We start from the raw sequence: 20,873 nt of genomic DNA on the forward strand, positions 1-20,873 counted from the left end.
TGGCGTCAATTATAAAAGACGAAATTGCGGAGCATTTGGATAGCAGTAACAGGATCGTTCCGAGTCAGCATGGATTTACGAAGGGGAAAACATGCTGGACTAATCTTCTGGAATTTTTTGGGGATGTAACTAGGAAAGTGACAGGGGAGATCCGGTGGATGTGGTGTACCTCGACTTTCAGAAAGCCTTCGACAAGGTCCCACATAGGAGATTAGTGGGCAAAATTAGAGCACATGGTATTGGAGGTAGGGTACTGACATGGATAGAAAATTGGTTGGCAGACAGAAAGCAAAGAGTGGGGATAAATGGGTCCCTTTCAGAATGGTAGGCAATGACTAGTGGGGTACCGCAAGGCTCGGTGCTGGGACCGCAGCTATTTACAATATATATTAATGACTTGGATGAAGGGATTAAAAGTAACATTAGCAAATTTGCAGATGACACAAAGCTGGGTGGCAGTGTGAACTGTGAGGAAGATGCTATGAGGTTGCAGGGTGACTTGGACAGGTTGTGTGAGTGGGCGGATGCATGGCAGATGCAGTTTAATGTGGATAAGTGTGAGGTTATTATCTGAATTATTATATGAATGGTGTCAAGTTAGGAAAAGGGGATCTACAACGAGATCTGGGTGTCCTAGTGCATCAGTCACTGAAAGGAAGCATGCAGGTACAGCAGGCAGTGAAGAAAGCCCATGGAATGTTGGCCTTCATAACAAGAGGAGTTGAGTATAGGAGCAAAGAGGTCCTTCTGCAGTTGTACAGGGCCCTAATGAGACCGCACCTGGAGTACTGTGTGCAGTTTTGGTCTCCAAATTTGAGGAAGGATATTCTTGCCATGGAGGGCGTGCAGCGTAGGTTCACTAGGTTAATTCCCGGAATGGGGGGACTGTCGTATGTTGAAAGACTGGAGCGACTAGGCTTGTATACACTGGAATTTAGAAGGATGAGAGGGGATCTTATTGAAACGTATAAGATTATTAAGGGGTTGGACTCGTTCGAGGCAGGAAACATGTTCCCAATGTTGGGGGAGTCCACAACCAGGGGCCACAGTTTAAGAATAAGGGGTAGGCCATTTAGAACAGAGATGAGGAAAAATGTTTTCAGTCAGAGAGTTGTAAATCTGTGGAATACTCTGCTCTCAGAAGGCAGTGGAGGCCTATTCCCTGAATGCTTTCAAGAGAGAGCTTGATAGAACTCTTAAGGATAGCGGAGTCAGGGGGTATGGGGAGAAGGCAGGAACGGGGTACTGATTGAGAATGATCAGCCATGATCACATTGAATGGTGGTGCTGGCTCGAGGGGCCGAATGGCCTACTCCTGCACCTATTGCCTATTGTCTATAAGAAAATAAATAGGTGACATTTTGGGTCGAGACCCTTCAGACTGAGAGTCAGGGGAAAGACGAACAAAAGATATATAGACAATGATATAGAGAGATATAGAACAAATGAATGAAAGATATGCAAAAAGTAACGATGATAAAGGAAACAGGCCATTGTTAGCTGTGGACTAGATGAAAATGAGTTACAGGCAATGAGACTCAACAAGACGACTTTGAAACTAGTACAACAACTTGGATGGGGGAGGGACAGAGGGAGAGGGGATGCAAGGATTACTTGAAGTTAGAGAAATCAATATTCATACCGCTGGGTTGTAAACTGCCCAAGCAAAATATGAGGTGCTTTTCCTCCAATTTGCATTTGATGACTTGCTGGTAAGATAACTGGAGCATGATGGGGAGGTGAGGGGAAACTTTGTACCTCAATTCTTGCCTGCGCATTGGCAGCAGAGTTCCATGCCCTGTTTACTTACACATCCCTCGGGAGCATCGGCTGCGCACAGCCACATTGGGCTATCGGAATTCTCAGCCTGACTCTCCCTCGTTCCCTGTACTCAGAAACATCACTGACCCGCAAATCACTTGGGAGTTTGTGGCCTGCACGCTAATTGTGAAGGTACAGGGCATGCATAATTCAGTTAACATGGCATTTACCTGTGAAGCTGAAGACACAATCTTGTAGCCTCTAGCTGTATACCTCTAAAGATGATCACATTACTGTGTACAAGGCCTTGTCGCATGGCGTCCCATATGCTGATGGTGAAGACGTTATGGTAATGGACTGCTGACTTAGGTTGATGAAGGATTGGTCGAGTGGTGACATTGCAACCCTTCCTCGCGGGGAGGAAGCTGGTGTGCGTGGGGTCAAAGATTCTGCCACAAAGTTGCAGTGCATTTTCGGTCAAGTGGTTCAGGTGTAACCCAGTCTGTATGCCAGCAAGGAAGTTATCGATTGGGAAGTGTTGCTTGAGAGTATAGTTGATGATACTCTCCATCTCTTTGCTGATGAGTGAGATTAGCCAGAGCTTTGGAATGGATGAATTGGAATTGCCTACCTTTATTACACTGGACCCACAATGACATCCTTCCACTTTGTCTGCAGATGCCATTGTTGCAGTTGGAGATGGCCAAGGTGGTTCATCCACAGAACCACCAGGTAAAGCTGGTTGCAAACACTTCAATCTCAACCTCTGCATTTACCTTCTGGGAGGATGGGGGAAGTGCACCTCTTCCTCCCATCAGTTGCATCAATCATCCTTCAAGCCAGCATTGTCAGATACCTCCCTGATTTGGTTACATCACGTGCCCACAGGAATGAAATCCATTCCAGAGTTTCTCATGACCATGCATGGCTGGTTGGGAAGATGTGTTGGGGAGGGGGAAATTTAGATTTTTCTTTACTTTTAGACTTTAAATATTAGAAAAACAGCGTAGAAAATAGGCCGTTCAGCACTATCCTACACACTAGGAACAATTTACAATTTTTACCGAAACCAATTAACCTACAAACCTGTACATCATTGGAGTATGGGGAGAAACCGGAGTACCCGGAGAAAACCCACATGGTCATTGGAAGAAAGTATAAACTCCGTACAGACAGTACCTGTAGTCAGGATCAAACCCGTGTCTCTGGCGATGTAAGGCAGCAACTCTACTGCTGTGCCACTATGCTACCCCTGAGCAATAGTTTTGTTCTAGGTGAAGGATAGATATTGTGGGCTCAACAACCGCTAGTGACCTATTTGATATTGAATAAGCAATAGTTTTGTGTCTGCACTTTCAATCTTGTGTAGCAAAGTGCAGTACCATGTGCATTATTGAACTGTGAGCTGAGGTTAATCATTTACAAGCCCATCATTGACATGCTGCACTGCTTTCTTGATTCTGCAAATTTAAAACACAGTTCAACAGTGGAAACTAATTATTGATATCACATGGTGTCACATTGCTCAATCATTTGAACTATTACCAGTTCTACCAAGCAACTTGTAGTGAGAGTGTGCCTGTGTTTGACCTGGGCGGATAGGAATACTCACCAGGTTGTGAGGAATGATGACTCCTCTACTGCTAACCTTTTGAAATAATAAAATATCTCAAAATACTTCATGGGCTATAATCAAAACAATCTGGCACATATGTGAGAGGATAGAAAGGTGGTGAGGCAGAAATATTTTGGGTAGGAATTCTTGTGCTTGGTTACGAAGAATGGCTGCTAATGATTAAGCGAAATATACTGAAAGGAACATCAACCGACTCAACTCTGCCTCAGCTCATCTGCTGCTGACTCCAACAGTTCTGCTTTTCTTAAGTCTAGACAGTCAAGTCAAGTTTATTTGTCACATGCACATACACGATGTGCAGTGAAATGAAAGTGGCAATGCCTGCGGATTGTGCACAAAAAAGAATTACAGTTACAGCATATAAATAAAGTTAATACCAGAGAAGACAAAATTTAGTCCCTGGAGTTATAAAAGTGAACAGTCCTGATGGCCTGTGGGAAGAAACTCCGTCTCATCCTCTCCGTTTTCACAGCGTGACAGCGGAGGCGTTTGCCTGACCGTAGCATCTGGAACAGTCCGTTGCTGGGGTGGCAGGGGTCCCTCATAATCTTGCTTGCTCTCGATCTACACCTCCTGATGTATAGGTCCTGCAGGGGGTCGAGTGTAGTTCCCATGGTGCGTTCTGCCGAACGCACTACTCTCTGCAGGGCCATCCTGTCCTGGGCAGAGCTGTTCCCAAACCAGACTGTAATGTTGCCGGACAGGATGCTCTCTTCAGCCCCAGAGTAGAAGCAATGAAGGATCCTCAGAGACACTCTGAATTTCCTCAGCTGTCTAAGGTGGTAAAGACGCTGCTTAGCCTTACCCACCAATGCGGCAATGTGCGTAGCCCATGTCAGATCCTCTTTGATGTGGACTCCAAAGTATTTAAAACTGCTCACCCTATCCACAGTAGATCCATTTATCTCCAGTGGCGTGTACGTTCTTGGATGTTTAGCCCTTCTAAAGTCCACAATCAGCTCCTTCGTTTTTGTGACATTCAAGAGGAGGCTATTGTCCCGACACCAGAGTGCCAGATCAGCCACCTCTTCATCGTTGTCGGAGATCCGGCCCACCACCACAGTGTCATCAGCAAACTTGATGATGGAGTTTGAGCTGAACCTGGCCACACAGTAAGGACGCAACCCTGGGGCGATCCTATGTTCAGGGTGAGAGGGCTAGATGTGTGTTCCCCCATCCTGACCACTTGGAGCCTGGCGGTGAGAAAGTCTAGGACCCAGGCACACAGAGGGGTGCTAAGCCCCAGTTCCAGCAGCTTCTCAGCCAGTCTGCTGGGGACTATTGTGTTGAAAGCTGAACTAAAGTCAATGAACAGCATCCTCACATAGCCCCCCTTCTGGCTGTCCAGATGAGAGAGAGCGGTGTGCAGAACCTGGGAGACCGCATCATCCGTGGACCTGTTCGGACGGTATGCGAACTGTAGTGGGTCCATGTTGCGAGGAAGGAGGGCACAGATGTGCTTCTTGATTAGTCTCTCGAAGCATTTCATGACAACCGAGGTGAGGGCCACTGGTCGGTAGTAATTTAAACAAGCTGGAGAGACATTCTTTGGCACCGGTACAATGATGGATCTTTTGAAGCATGCAGGGACCACGGACTTGGCCAAGGAGAGGTTAAATATAATGGTGAGCACTGGAGCAAGATGAGTAGCACAAGACTTTAGTACTCGCCCAGATATGCCATCTGGGCCTCCAGCTTTCCTCGTGTTCACACGCGTTAGAGCCCACCTCACGTCATGCTCGGACACCGAGAATGTGTGCACGTCCCCAGCGGTGGATCCCCCTCCAGCCTCGCTAGCCAGCGCCCCGGCGGTGTTGTTTTTAGACCGCGAGCTAGGGGTGATGTTACCCGTCTCGAGCCGTGCATAAAAAGAGTTCAGGACATCAGCTAAGGAGGAGCCGGCACTTCCGGTTGAGGGGGTGCTGGACCGGTAGCTAGTTATAGTCCGTAGCCTCTGCCAACGGCGCCTGGTGTCCTGCTGCTCCATCTGTGACTCCATCCTGTCCCGGTAACTCCTTTTTGCGTCCTTCACTGCCCTTCGCAGTCGGTAGGACTCTACCTTGTAGTCGTCCATGTTGCCGGATGCCAGGCCAGAGTTGAAAGCAACGGTGTGAGCATTCAAGGCCACAGTATCTTAAGTTGCACCAGGTCCTATTTGACTATCATCTCTTTGTCCTCTAACCTACATTGGCCCATGGTCTTGCAGTGACTCACTTTTTAAAGTTCTCATCCTCATTTACAGCTCCTTCCATATGCTCGCCGTACGATCCTGTATGGACTCCTCCAAATTTAACATCAATCACTCCACTAGAGGGAGATGAGATCAACTCTGTTCTACGTCTGCAGCTGCCTCTCTCACCCTCTCCGCCTTCCTACTTTCCTCAGTGGTGCAGCTTACAAAATTACATCCTTGATCAATTTTCTGATCATCTGCCCGAACATTTCCTCAATGAATTGGCGTCAATTTTAATTTTGTTCCATGACATTGCTTAGTTCACTTTACTGTATCAGCAGTACTATACAAGTGCTGCTTGTTGTTTGCCATATTTTACTTCTTGCATTAAACATTTTAAATATGGAGAAGTTACTTTTGAATGCAGACTAATAAAATAAGTGGACAGGGTTTAAGATGCCCATGCATGAGACCTGTGGTTGGAGGTTGATCGACAAGAGGAATAATGCTGATTTCTCCTAACTCTCAATCCAGATTCTCTCCGTACATCCCAAATTCCAGATCATTGAGCTCAATTATTAAGCTTCTACAAATGTTGCAAAACAATGGTAACAAGGATTGAGCATCCAGTTTCCTGTCTGCAGTTCAGTTCCACGCTGGCCCCACTGCAAATGGGCAGCGGTAAACAAACAGAAATAAAAATTAAAAACAAAACCTTTATAAAATATTCCATGATGCAGTTATATCAGGTGACACCCTTGACTGCCTGTTTTTGGCACTGTGATTCAGCTGTCTCTATGACTATACTTGCAAATATATACTTTTGAAAAAAAGTTGTAATGATTTTGATTTAATTTGTGCAAAGACAGATTCATGCTATTCATAGCTATTGCTTGAGAATTCAATTTGTTAGAAACTCGATCAACTTCCAGGAATGATGTTTGAATTGTGTGTGGATAAATGATTGTCGCAAAATTAGGCCCTCTGTAAATATTTTGACATATTGTCCAAACTAACGTGTACAAAAATCAGTAAGCCGATAACTGTTGTATTAATATTGTGCCATTAAAATATCACATAAATTACAAGAGGCACAAGTGGAACATGGGAATTTATTATCTTGCATAAACCATAACTGATTCCCCTTCTTTACTGGAAGACCTGTGTTTCATGTCCATCTCACACTGTCTGTGAACTCAGTAGCTTGCTTGGCCATTTCAGAGGGTAGTTGTGGGTCTAGAATCACATAAAGGCCAACAAGTAAAGATAGCATATTTTCTTACCTGCAGTAATTGCAGGCAAGAACATTTCAAGGAATGTGCGCATTTACAACAATCTAGTCACCAGAGATGCCACTGGTTATTATTTCACATTTATTTAGCAGAATTTAAATTCTGCACAAGTCACGAATTTCCAGGTGCATTAATGCAGGCCCGTGATTGGTAGTCCGGTGACATAAACATGGTCAATGTCAGTGTGCTGTGCTATGGGCCAGATGTAACCAGGAGTGCTATTTTATGCAACATGTGCCATTAGGTATATTCATTATGAACCGTGTAGGTCAGTCACAATTTGCACTGTTGGGTGCAGGAAAATTCAAGCTGAAACTTGATGGAACAAGAAAAACTGCAGGTCTGTCAACAGGGCTTCAATCCACATTGGATCAACAGATCTATCCCTTAACCACTGCAATTCAAAGAGTGAGGAGGAAATAGGGAGATAATAGAGAAGGAAAGATCATGTGAGATCCAAATAGTGCACGGAAAGTGAAAGAAAGAATGAACAAAGATACAGTGCATTCAGAAAGTATTCAGACCCTTTCACTTTTTCCACATTTTGTTACGTTACTGCCTTATTTTAAAATGAATTAAATTCTTTTTTTTATCATCAATCAAAACACAATACCCCATAATAAAAAAGCAAAAACAAAAATGTTTTAGAAATTTAGAAATTTTTGCAAAATAATTAAAAGGAAGTAACTGAAATATCACAGTTACATAAGTATTCAGATCCTTTACTCAGTTCTGTTGAGGCATCTTTGGCAGCGATTACAGCCTCAAGTCTTCTTGGGTATAACGCTACAAGCTTGGCACACCTGTATTTGGGTGATTTCTCCCATTCTTCTCTGCAGATCCTCTCAAGCTCTGTCAGGTTGGATGGGGAGCGTCGATGCACAGCTATTTTCAGGTCCCCCCAGAGATGTTTGATTGGGTTCAAGTCCGGGCTCTGGCTGGGCCACTCAAGGACATTCACAGACTTTTCACAAAGCCACTCCTGATTGTCTTGGCTGTGTACTTAGGGTCGTTGTTCTGTTGGAATGTGAACCTCCGCCCCAGTCTGAGGTCCAGAATGCTATTGAGCAGGTTTTCATCAAGGATCTCTCTGTACTTTGCTCCATTCATCTTTCCCTCGAACCTGACGGGGGCCTCTGTGTTCTAACGAACCTGCAATGCTGCAGAAATTGTTTTATACCCTTTCCCAGATCTGTGTCTCGACACAATCCTGTCTCGGAGGTCTACGGACAATTCCTTCATCTTCATGGCTTGGTTTTTGTTCTGACATGCACTGTCAACTGTGGGACCTTATATAGACAGGTGTGTGCCTTTCCAAATCTTGTCCAATCAATTGAATTTATCATTGGTGGACTCCAATCAAGTTGTAGAAACATCTCAAGGATAATCAATGGAAACAGGATGAACATAAGCTCAATTTTGAGTGTCATAGCACAGGGTCTGAATACTTATGTAAATATGATATTTCAGTTATTTCTTTTTAATTACTTTGCACAATTTTCTAAACACCTGTTTTCATTTCTTCATTCAGGGGTATTGTGTGTAGATTGATGATTAAAAAGAATAATTTAATCCATTTTTAAATAAGGCTGTAACTTACCAAAATGTGGAAAAAGTGAAGGCGTCGGAATAATTTCTGAATGCACTGTATCAGTGTGTGAGAGAAGGGGGGGTGGGCAAGAATGGAAAGAATGATAAGTAAAACTTTGAATATTTTATTTTACATTTGAAATTTCTTAACAGCATATGGGAGTGAGCTATAACAGTTTAATCATTTACTGTCTCGGTCGGAGAAATTGATTGGAATTGCAATATAATTATCACCTCAGTGAGTTAATGTTGTGAACTGTTTAATTATGAGCCTTAACCTCGTTATGATGATCTTGCCAGACTATTGATATGAAGATCATAAGTTCTTAAAATAACGCAATGAGTATGGAAAGATGTTATTTATGCAACAGTCAAATTATGAAGCAGTTTCTGGAGATTTGCAACTCGTGGTAGTGTTTCATGTGAAACCGATTGTTGGGCATGATGGACAAAGTTACCAAACAGCCAAGGTTGTGTGAAAGATAATGTGAGAAGGCGGCACAGTGTTGCAGTGGTAAAGTTGCTGCCTTACAGTGCCAGAGACCCGTGTTCGATCCTGACTATGGGTGCTGTCTGTACGGAGTTTGTACGTTCTCCCTGTGACTGTGTGGGTTTTCTCTGGGTGCTCCAGTTTCCTCTGCACAGGTTTGTAGATTAATTCGCTTTGGTAAAAATTGTAAATTGACCCTAGAGCGAGGCCTGCTGGTGTCGGCGGATGGCGGCCAATGTGCAATGCAGGACACGGAAGGAAAACTGTTGCGTAAAGCGGTGGATTGACTGTTGACCTGTAATCTGAGTTAGGTCCGAACTGGGTTCAACAGTCTGAAGAAGGGTCTCGACCTAAAACGTCACCTATTCCTTTTGTCCAGAGATGCTGCTTAACCCGCTGAGTTACTCCAGCATTTTGTGTCTATGTTCAGTGATAACCAGGATCTGCAGTTTCTTCGTGCACATGTATTTCTTCTCACTCAGCATAAGATATTGGGTATGAACTTCCTGTTATTTTCAGAAGATCAATGGGCATTCAAAAGATCATCAGATACCGGGCTATGATGGGTCAAAAACTCAAGCTCCTGGATGAGGTGGATGGGATTTCAATCTTCTTCACCAATGCTCATTCTTGACTCTGTTTTTGAAACTTCTTACCTAAGTTTTGGTAATCATCCACATTAGGAAATGAAACCCAATATCTTAACATTTTTAAGTTAAGAATTTATAGATCACATTATTTTGAATTTAAAAGAATCAGAAATATAAATACTAAAATATGCATCACCCCCCTTCTGGATCTGGTGGTACCAGAACTGTACACAGTACTCCAAATGTGGTATGACCAGTCTCGTGCAACTGTTACATGATGTCCCACTTTCTGTATTCAATGCCCACAATGATGAAGTCAAGCATGTCTTTGCCACCTTCGCCACCCTGTGTTGCCACCTTCATGGAACCATGTACCACTGCACCTCTTTGTCCCCCTGTTCCACGGGGGCCTAACATTTACTGTGTAAGTCCTGCCCTGACTATCCTAAAAAAATGCAGCATCTCCCATTCAAGAAACTCTATCTGCTATTCCTTGTCGGATTGGCGCACTTCATCAAGATCCTATTATAATCTGCACTCTCTACATACTGCTGCATGTACTGAGAGAGTTGCACTTCAGTAGTCAGCAATCCAGAGATCGGATCTTTAGAGGAAATTCCTTGCCTCCGCCACTGAGTTCTGCTGCACTGCTCCAGAAGTCTGAATTTGGCATTACAGATAAAATAAATACAGATATCAGCAGCTGAGTAATACTACAGGCTATCTGGCTGTGAGCCCTTCTCTTCATGCACGCACAAGATTCTACTATCTCATCACCTTCTGTGTGTCAATCCACTCTCTTGTATAAAGCTGGCCACTGGTTATTTCATCTGGATTAGTGATTCTTGCCTTGGTGAATTGGATTAATTCATGGGAGCTATAATTATAGTTATTTTCATAATAAGCAATTGTATTGTGGGTGATGGAACACAGCTGATGGAACACTGAATTTGACCTATCCATTTTTTAATCTTGCCACATTGTCATTAGCTCAGCCCCTCCCCCATCAGATTCCATTCCCCTCTAAATCGGGGCAATTTATACCGACCAATTAGCCTACCAACCTGCACATCTTTGGCATGTGGGCGGAAACTGGAGCACCTGGGGAAACCCACGCGATTATGGGGAGAACATGCAAACATCACACACACAGCTCTGAATATTGAACCTAGGTCTCTAACACGGAGGCAGCAGCATTACCAGCTGGGGCACTGTGCTACCTCAATAATAAATAAATCACTAAATGTCATCCAATATATGAATGTGTATGCAAGCAACCAACTTGAGGTGTTTCTATATTACTTCTTCCACATTTGAAATCTATTTTGTGTTCTGATGCAATAATTGTAGTTTGATCTCTTTGTGGATGACTTGTTCCAAAAAATAGTGCAATCTTATGATTTAATTTCACCTTTTTCTCTTGCCCTGGCTTTGATCTTAACATTTACTCATTTTAACAAAGCTGACATGTCTGATGCTAAACACATCTATGCTCAGCAGATTTTTCTCCTCCTCCCTGGAAGGTTTTGGTGTCCTCTTAGTTACACAAGTAGATAATCAGGACAAAAATAGACTTTACAGCTTCAACATGACTACTTCAACACTTCACTCTCTTTTCTTTATTCCTCTCTTTTTTTTTCCTTCCTATTTGTTTATGTTTACCCCATTTTGTTTTTCTTTTGTGCTTGCACTTTATTTCTACATTAAAGAAGATCGCCCTCAACAAACCTCCCTCTCTTTGGACTTTTTTGGACAGGTTGTGCTTTTCCCATCAATGTCCTAAATCTAAGATCTGCTATTCTCACATGGTTAAAGCAGGATAGAATATGTGTTTTAATGGTCATAATGTCACATAGCACAGAATCAGGCCTTATGGCCCACCACATCCATGGGAACCTTTTTGCCGATCTACACTAATCCCATTTGCTTGAACTAGCACTATATTCCTCCACACCTTGGCTAAATGCTTCTTAAATGTAGTAATTTTATCTGATTCCAAGAACCACCTCCAATGGCTCTGGAAGAAGATTCTGACTCTCTGCTCTGTTTATGTCTCCTATAATTGGATATACCTCTATACACTTGTCAGCCTTGTACTAGGGATAAGGAGCTCAACTAATTCAGTCTCTGCTCATAATTAAAGTCCTCTAATTTAAACAACATCTAGTGAGTCTTCTCTGCACTCTCCAGAACACAATCACATCCTTCCTCTTGTGTGGCGACCAGAACTGCACACAATTCTCCAAGTGCTGCCTAATCTTTTGAGATTGCAACCTTAATATTATATACCGTGACCGATGAAGGCATGAAGGCAGACGTGTCATCTTTCTTCCTCATGATGTGCTTTGTGTTTTGGAAACTCTTGACTTGAACTCCAAGGTCCCTGTGTTCATTAATATTAACGGGTGTCTTCCCATTTACTGTGTCTCCTATTCCTACATGATTTCCAAAAATAAATCATCTCATACTTGCCAACAGTCCACCCAGCTTGCCATCTGATCTATATTCTACTGCAGCCTTAAACAACCTCCTCGCTATCCATAACACCATCAGCTTTTGTGAACACAAACGTGCTAATCACATCACATCAAAATGGTTCATATTTATTACAAACTGCAATGGGCCCAGCACCAATTCCTATGATGCACCATTGGTCACAGACTTCTAATCAGAAAAACACCATCCATTGCCTCTTATCATCAAACCAATTTTGGATCTAATAATCCATATTACCTTGATCCTGTGCTTTATCCTTCTGGAGATAGACACAAAATGCTGGAGTAGCTCAGTGGGACAGGCAGTATCTCTGTCCTGCTGAGTTACTCCAGCATTTTGTGTCTATCTTCGGTTTAAACCAGCATCTGCAGTTCCTTCATACTCACTTTATCCTTCTGGACGAGCCTACCGTGTGGTACCTTGTAAAATGCCTTACTACAGTCCATGTAGACAACATCTCCTGCCCTGTCTTTATCGATCCCCTTAGTTACCTCCTCAAAAAGCTCAATCAAATGAGTGAGATAATGAGACAAGATTTCCCCCTCACCAAACCATACTGCCAATCCTTGATCAATCTCTGCCTTTCCAAATATACAAAAATCCTGTCCCTTACAATTTTTTCCAGTAATGCCATTACCACTGAAGTAAGCTTCACTGGCATGTAAATATTCGACCTCTCTTTGCATCTCTATCAGGATAGTTAAATTACTTCAATAATGTAAACCTATTGCTCTTTCACCTTTCTGTGACTTACTTGCATATCTATTCCTCTACTTCCTGCTGGAAGACTTAATGCATAACCCCAGCAAAATGATCATCTCTCCAATATTCCTGAGTTATATCCATATGGCCTCGTCAGATGATCTCTCCAGAATAACCTCTCTACATTCTGGAGCAATGTTCTCCCAATCAGAAGTATCACAAAATGCTGGAGTAACTCAGCGGGTCAGGCAGCATCTCTGGAGATGCCGATCTTCTCCCAATCAGAAGTGTGATTCTCCACTCCTCACTGTGTCAAACAGTTGGTATACAATCTCGTTTCCCCAGAGATAGTACTTGGACTAGGAGCAAAGAGGTCCTTCTGCAGTTGTACAGGGCCCTAGTGAGACTGCACCTGGAGTACTGTGTGCAGTTTTGGTCTCCAAATTTGAGGAAGGATATTCTTGCTATTGAGGGCGTGCAGCCTAGGTTTACTAGGTTAATTCCCGGAATGGCGGGACTGTCATATGTTGAAAGACTGGAGCGACTAGGCTTGTATACACTGGAATTTAGAAGGATGAGAGGGGATCTTATCGAAACATATAAGATTATTAAGGGGTTGGACACGTTAGAGGCAGGAAACATGTTCCCAATGTTGGGGGAGTCCAAAACCAGGGGCCACAGTTTAAGAATAAGGGGTAAGCCATTTAGAACTGAGATGAGGAAAAACCTTTTCACTCAGAGAGTTGTAAATCTGTGGAATTCTCTGCCTCAGAAGGCAGTGGAGGCCAATTCTCTGAATGCATTCAAGAGAGAGCTAGATAGAGCTCTTAAGGATAGCGGAGTCGGGGGGTATGGAGAGAAGGCAGGAACGGGGTACTGATTGAGAATGATCAGCCATGATCACATTGAATGGTAGTGCTGGCTCGAAGGGCCGAATGGCCTACTCCTGCACCTATTGTCTTTTGTCTATTGACTTCTGCTTCTCCTGAGATTTGTTAATGAAATGGACATGGGGGTGCAGGGCTAAATCTGCCAATGGTGCAAAACTTGGAGTCATTGTTAGCTGTGAGGAAGGGGATAATAGACTGGTGGAACAGGTTGATGAGTAGCAAAGGGAATTAAAAATAGAAAAATATAAAATGGCATGCTTCAGTAGGAAGAATGGGGATTGTACAATTTACAGTGCACAATACTGAAGAGGGTTCAGGAACTTACAGATACTGGGTATGGATGCCAAACTTGTTGAAGATGGCCCAAGAGGTTGTGGAAGTGGTTACTACATTATTAGGGATCCTGGGTTTTGTAAATGCACAAGAGCAAGGAAGTCATGATGATCCTTCTATAAAACATTTGTTTGGCCACAGTTGGAGTATTGTGTCCCATCCTATACTCCAGGAAAGGTATAAAGACTCTATAGATAGTGCAGAAGAGATTTACTGAAATGGTTACAGTGTTGATGGATTATAGTGACATGAGTGATCTGAAGAAGCTGGAGTTTTCCTTGACACAGAGGAGGTAGTGAGCGGAGATACATTCCTGGCACTCAAAAGAGAAGTGGATCAGAAGTTAAAAGGAACGGATTTACAGAATTATGAGGAAATAGTGAAGTGGGACCAGCCAGATTGCTTTTGCAATGGGTGGTGAGACAACAGACAAAATCACGGGAGGAATAGATCAGGTAGATGTACAGAGTCTCTTGCCCAGAGTAGGTGAATCAAGGACCAGAGGACATAGGTTTAAGGTGAAGAGAAGATTTAATAAGAATCTGAGGAGTAACCTTTGCACACAAAGTATGGTAGGTGTATGGAACAAGCTGCTAGAGGACATGTTGAGGCTGGTATTATCCCAACATTTAAGAAACAGTTACACAGGTACATGGATAGGACAGGTTTGGAGGGATACGGACCAAACGCGGGCAGGTGGGACTAATGGAGCTGGGACATGGTGGCTGGTGTGGGCAAGTTGGGCCGGAAGGGCTGGATTCCATGGTCTATGACTCTAACAGCATCGCAAGTCACTGGATGAATTTAAAAGAGAGTTAGATATAGCTCATGGGACTAGCGGAATCAAGGGATAGGGGTAGAAGGCTGGCACAGGTTATTGATTGTGGATGATCAGCCATGATCACAATGAATGGCAATGCTGGCTCGAAGGGCCAAATGGCCTCCTCCTGCACCTATTTTCTATGTTTCTATAAGTAGTCTGTCAATGTGTGCCTGCTGGTAAACTAATAGACGTGGAAGAATGAGATGATCGAGATTTCCACACTGCTTGTGATATGCTTGGTTGGTTTTGCACAGACGGGAACAATTGCAATGGCATCACGGACGCTGGGATGAAAATCTCATGCTGTAAATAAGTCTAATTCCAATCATGAGGCAGAAATAGCTGTAGCTGTAAGCTTTGCTGTTAACATTTTGCAAATTTGATTTTAGTGGTAAAAAATTGCCATGAGTGCTTTTTCTCCCTCTGTAAGTCAATCTCATTCTTCTGGCCAATCACCATTTTGATTGATTAATTGAGTGAAAATGCCAGCTATGGTTTTGACAGCTCAGTGCCTTGAGCCATGGGTTACTGAGGCACAGAGCCTTGCTTTCTTGGACTTTTATCTGGCATATCGTGAAACAGCGGCAGGCATAAAGCTGTTGCACTTCATGCAATGCCCTCTCAGTAGGACAATATGTTACATTTATGACATCTGCTAGGTGCAATGTTGAAGATTTTACTGTGTTTGCGATACTGAGTTACATAGGCTGTGGAATTTTCCCCATAAACCTGTGCCTGTCTCTCTCTCTTATTTTAAGCTGCTCCTTAAAACCGATGCTTTGGCCAAGCATTTGATCACATGCCGTAATGCTTTCTGGCTGGGTCAGATTTTATTTTGATGATGCTCCGGTGAAAAGCATCAGGATATTTTCCTATGTTAAAGGTGCTATTGCTGAGGGAATCTTCAAAATAAGGATATTCATTGAGTCTGTGCATATTTTGCTCTGCTTCTCAAGGGGGCTGGAAGTGAATAGTGGCATGACTGCTAACAGAGCAAGATTGCTTTTTTTGAATCACTACTACGTAAGGTGCTGGTAATTGGTTGCAAGGTTCTGCTACTGTACAGCCTCTAACGTGACTGCTCAGATTAATGGGAGCAGGCTTCAGCAAGACTTGCAGACTGCGCGGCTTGAAATGTGAGAAGGGAGATGGCTATAAGTGTCTCGATTATACTGCATTCAAACGACTAGAGTTCTGGAGAACATTCTTTATTTTTAAAGGTTTTTTTTTACTTTGTTCGCCCGAAGTTAAAATCTTCTGATATATTCATTAAAATATTCTGCCACCGCTACATTTATTTTTTTTGGATCCTGTAAGGCTTAACATTGACTTGGCAGCGACTAACTTGCAGTTCTTTTGACACAGGGGTGAGTTTTAGCAGCATTGCTAAAATGTTTTATAGTGCTCTTAGTCAGCATTTTCAGATCTGATGGACAACGGCCAATGATTTAAGTATCCTGGCGCTTTGGGATTTGTACAGCATTCAAACCGAGATGCAAGGCTCTGTACCCTGGTGTCGGAAGAGGCAAGAATGGTGAACCTGTACGGTCCAAGCCATGAGCTGTGAAGGAGTACGTCCACCTCTTGCGTGGGGGAGAATGAGTGCTGTCATCCACGTAGACTGAAGAGGTTCTCTTGTATTTTCATTTGGAAGATGAAATGCTTTTCTCGGTACCTGCCTTACATCTTCAGACCGCCCAGTACAATCTTCTCATCCAGCTGCTACACAGAAGGTAGTGTATGAAGGGGCAGGCGGTGGAGGTTGGTGCTCAATGGGAGGTGCATTTGAGGGTCTCTGTGGGGAGAGCGCAAGTGAAGTAGTGAGAAAAATAATGACCAGTAGAGAGGGCCTTACTGCAGCCCCTTTCACATTCCTCTTTAAAAAGCAATCTGTAATTGTCAGTAATGCATTGGCAGTAATGGGGCCTAAATCGTTTTAATCCTGCTAGTCATCACGCTGCAAAGTTGCGAGATCATGTGCCATTTTAATTAGGTGTCACTACGGGAAAAGCTTATTTTTCCTTCTATTGTTTCAATAAAGTATTGCAATGACATGGAGTGACTCTTAAAACAGTTTAATTAGTTTAGCCAGTTGTAGTGTGTTGGTAGCATCATGCTGCTTGTGTACAATTCGTAGTGGTAAGCTCAACTAATGAATAATAAAAAAGAATGATTGAACAGGCATTAAATATTTATGTTGCAGAAAGCAAGGATGATTTATTGAGCAGTTGGATGCTTATTTAGTCATTTCTGTGGCCATTTGCTCCCTCTGATGTTTGAAAAGATTCTTAAGGGGAGCATATTTGGCTGCCACTCGTTTTATTCCCTTATTTATTTATGTATTTATTTATTTATTTGTATTTGAGCTGTTTTCACACTAGCTGGTCGTTGTATCTATGCCCTTGACTGTCTGGGTAAGTGCCTGCAATTGAGTCCTGGCAAATCTATGCTGCTCAGCCTTCTCTTCAGGTTCACCCACTGAATCTGGCTGTAGATTGACGGGAGAGGTTGCACAGGGTGTGGGGCTGGAAGACCAATTTTATTGACCTTTGCAAGGCATCGATACATCTTGAACATTTCTCAATATCTTGATGTTTTCAGAAATAATAATGTTAGGATAGATTGGAAAGTTTCCCATTGGTCATTGTGGTGCTGCTATGTCTATCAGCTTCATTGCAGGTTAAGCTTTGATGGGTTAGTGAAGTAGGGTAACACTGCACAGAAACAGGCTCTTCAGCTGATTACGTCCCTGTAGGCCATCAAGTACCTATCTGTGCTAATCCCATTTTCCAACGCTCGGCTTTTAGCCTGTGCTATGGCATTCCAGATATTCTCACAAATACGTTAAATGTTGTTAGAGTATCTGTCTCCATATCCCTTCATCTTATAAAATTATATGACAGAGGGATGTAATGAATAAGGATTTTTGGTCTGACTTTTAAGACCTCAATTGCTCATCTGTAGAATACTGATTCCTTCAGGATAACAGATTCTTATTGGGAAATTTTTCACTTGTGCATTGTCTATCAGGATCTTGATTTTTGAAAAGCATATAATGCTACATAATGGGTCAGGCAACATTTCTGGAGAACATGTCGGCCCCTTTGACCTGAAATGTCACTTATCCATGTTCTCCAGCATGCTTCCTGACCCACTGAGTCCTTTTCCAATAAACTAGCATCCGCAGTTCCTTGTTTCTCCATAGAATGTTCCATGTCAGTACCATTGGTCTGGCCCACTTCAAAAGTACCGAAAGTGTGGTACTCTGAAACTTTCCACGAGGACTGGCAAGCTAGATTGCATGTGTGAGTGTGCACAGGCAGGGATGGACCGATAGTCACGAGCGGACAGACATGGATCGGATCACAGACAGGCATGCACATATACACAGACACAAATGGCCAAGCACAGACACAGACAAACACAGGCATGAGAAGCATCGCAACGAATCAGAGGACAAAAAACAAAGTGCTAGAGACCTCAGTGGGCCAGGCAGCACCGGTAGAGTGACTGGACCCTTCAATCATCAGTCTGAAGAAGGGTCTTGACCCTAAACGTCCTCCATCCATTTCCCTCCACAGATGTTGCCTGGCCCACAGAGTACCTCCAGTACTTTGTTTTTTGCTCAACATTCTAGCATCTCCAGCCTCTTGTGTCAACAAATCAAGGGGAATATGTACAGTATTGTCTAAAGTGTGATTGAGCATTAGAAGAATGAAAGCTTTTGTGTGTGCAGTGTTAATCTTACTGACATTTGACATATTGCGAACTGTGGAAAATCTGTATAAATTATGCGCCTCAAGTATCACTGCAGGATCAGGGATTATGAACTTGAGACATTAGAGGTTGATAATGTTGGGCATTTAGTCAATCCCACTGTTCCTGTTCATATGGAAATTGCTAATCTTCAGCTTTGAATGGCAATGTCTATTGCACAGCACTTCATTGCCTGCTGAGTCAATAGATAATAATTACAGTGCTCATTTTTGGTTGCTATGAAAGCCATGTCTTAAAGATTAACGCTGTTGAGTGCCAACGACTCCTCCCCTGTGAGCTGGCTACCCATGTCAGTGAAAACACATTGAGATTCAAAAATGGACTGTAGGCAGATTGGTGAAACTGTTTTCTTTTCACTGGTGAAATTTGAACTCACACTAGAATATTAAGTACAATAGAAACAGCAGCAGGTCACTTAGACTTGCATCCCATTCTTGTGATCACTAATATTGATCTGACTCTCAACCCAACCTACCTACCTTGGTCTCTATCCTTCCATGCCTGGTCCAGTATAAACCTCTCAGACCTGGATCCCTGTTACTTACATCAACTTTAAATGTGGGGAAAAATTGTTTTGTAAGTTGGGTCTTGGCTGAACCACAAAATAGTGAAGGTGTATTATAGGTGAGCAGTGGCTGTGGGCATGGAGAAAGAAATAAGACTCCCAAGTTGCTTTGTCATATGACATTTTATACTCTCACTCCATTGAAATAATTGCCTTTTTCCTTCCTTCCAGAGTGGATAACCTCACTCTACCAAATCCTTGCCCACTTATTTAAACGTATCTACACCGATCAGCCAAAACATTATGACCACTGACAGACGAAGTGAATAACATTGATTATCTTGTTACAATAGTACCTGTCAAGGGGTGGGATATATTAGGCAGCAAGTGAACAGTCAGTTCTTGAAGTTGATATGTTGGATGCAGGAGAAATGGGCAGGAGTAAAGACCTTAGCGACTTTGACAAGGGCCAAATTGTTATGGCCAAACGACTGGGTCAGGGCATCTCTGAAATGGCAAGGCTTGTGGGGTGCTCCTGGTCAGCAGTGGTAAGTACCTACCGACAGTGGTCCGAGGAGGGACAAACCACAAACCGGCAACAGGGTGTTGGGCACCTAAGGCTCATCGATGCGCGAGGGCAACGAAGGCTATCCCGCCTGGTCGGAACCGACAGAAGGTCTACTGTGGCACAAGTCACAGATAATGTTAATGGCGGTCACGGGAGGAATGTGTCATAATACATAGTGCATCGCACCCTGCTGCATATGGGGCTACACATGGAGAACCAAGAGCATACTAGGCAGGTGGTCATAATGATTTGGCTCATCAGGTCATAATGTTTTGGCTGATCAGTGTATATCTCTTTACTGTTACTTTGTGTTTTCCTCAAAACATGTTAACTCACCTGGCTTTGCATCACCTGCAAATTTGGCTCCAGTGGGCTGGGTCCTTCATCCATATCATTAATATAATCTGTAGATATAAAAAGACTATGCATTCACCCTTCCAAGTCCACTCATGCTTTTATAAACCTCTACAAGACCACCCCTTTGGCCTCCTGCACTTGAAGGAATAAAGTCCACATCTGCCCATCCTCTTCCTATGTCTAAGGCCCTCAAGTCCTGACACCATCCTTGGAATTCTTCTCTCTGCTCTATCCAGCATAATGGCACATTTCTTGTAGCAGGGTGACCAAAGCTGAACCCAGTTCTTCAACTGCAATATAACATTGCAACTTATGCACTCGATTCCTTGACTGTTGAAAGCCATTGTGCCAAATGCGCTCTTCACTAACCTGCATTCTTCATCGACCGATAATGCCACTTAGAAGGAACTATGTACTTGTTCTCCTAGATCCATCTATTCTGTAACATTCCCAGGGCCCTACTGTTTACTGTGAACGACTTGCGCTGGTTTGACTTCCCAAAATACAGTATCGCACAGATACATATGGAATCATTGTCAAACAGTACGGAAACAGACTCTTCGGCCCAACTCATCCATTCTAACCAAGATGCCCTATTTAAGCCATTCCCATTTGCCTGCATTTGGCCGATATCCCACTATATCTTTCACATCCATGTACTTGTCCAAATGTCGTTTCTGTTGTTATTGCACCTGGGTCAACAATCTCCTCTGGCAGCTCATTCCATGTACCCACCAACCACTATATTAAAAAGTTGCCCCTCAGATTCCTATGTCAATCTTTTACCTTAAACCTATGTCCTCTGGTTCTTGAATCCCCTAAACTTGGGTAAAAGTCTAAGCATTCACCTCACGATTTTATACACCTCTATTCGATCACCCCTGAGCCTC

The 20,873-nt window shown here is 43.1% G+C and overlaps 1 protein-coding gene across 2 annotated transcripts in view; it reads left to right on the forward strand.

Annotated features, from left to right (window-relative positions):
* LOC144600244 (serine/threonine-protein phosphatase 2A 55 kDa regulatory subunit B beta isoform) overlaps positions 1–20,873 on the forward strand; it is a 501,688-nt gene that overhangs the window by 63,068 nt on the left and 417,747 nt on the right. Inside the window, exon 1 of one of the 2 annotated variants that reach the window (XM_078411798.1) lies at positions 15,896–16,509. The exons of the other annotated variant lie outside the window; for it this stretch is intronic. Coding sequence (XP_078267924.1) covers positions 16,431–16,509 — 79 coding nt within the window. The 5' untranslated portion in view covers positions 15,896–16,430. Of the gene's footprint in view, positions 1–15,895; positions 16,510–20,873 lie in introns of those variants that run through there. 2 annotated transcript variants of the gene reach the window in all.

Source organism: Rhinoraja longicauda, chromosome 14 (assembly GCF_053455715.1).
Source record: "Rhinoraja longicauda isolate Sanriku21f chromosome 14, sRhiLon1.1, whole genome shotgun sequence".
NCBI lineage: Eukaryota > Metazoa > Chordata > Chondrichthyes > Rajiformes > Arhynchobatidae > Rhinoraja > Rhinoraja longicauda.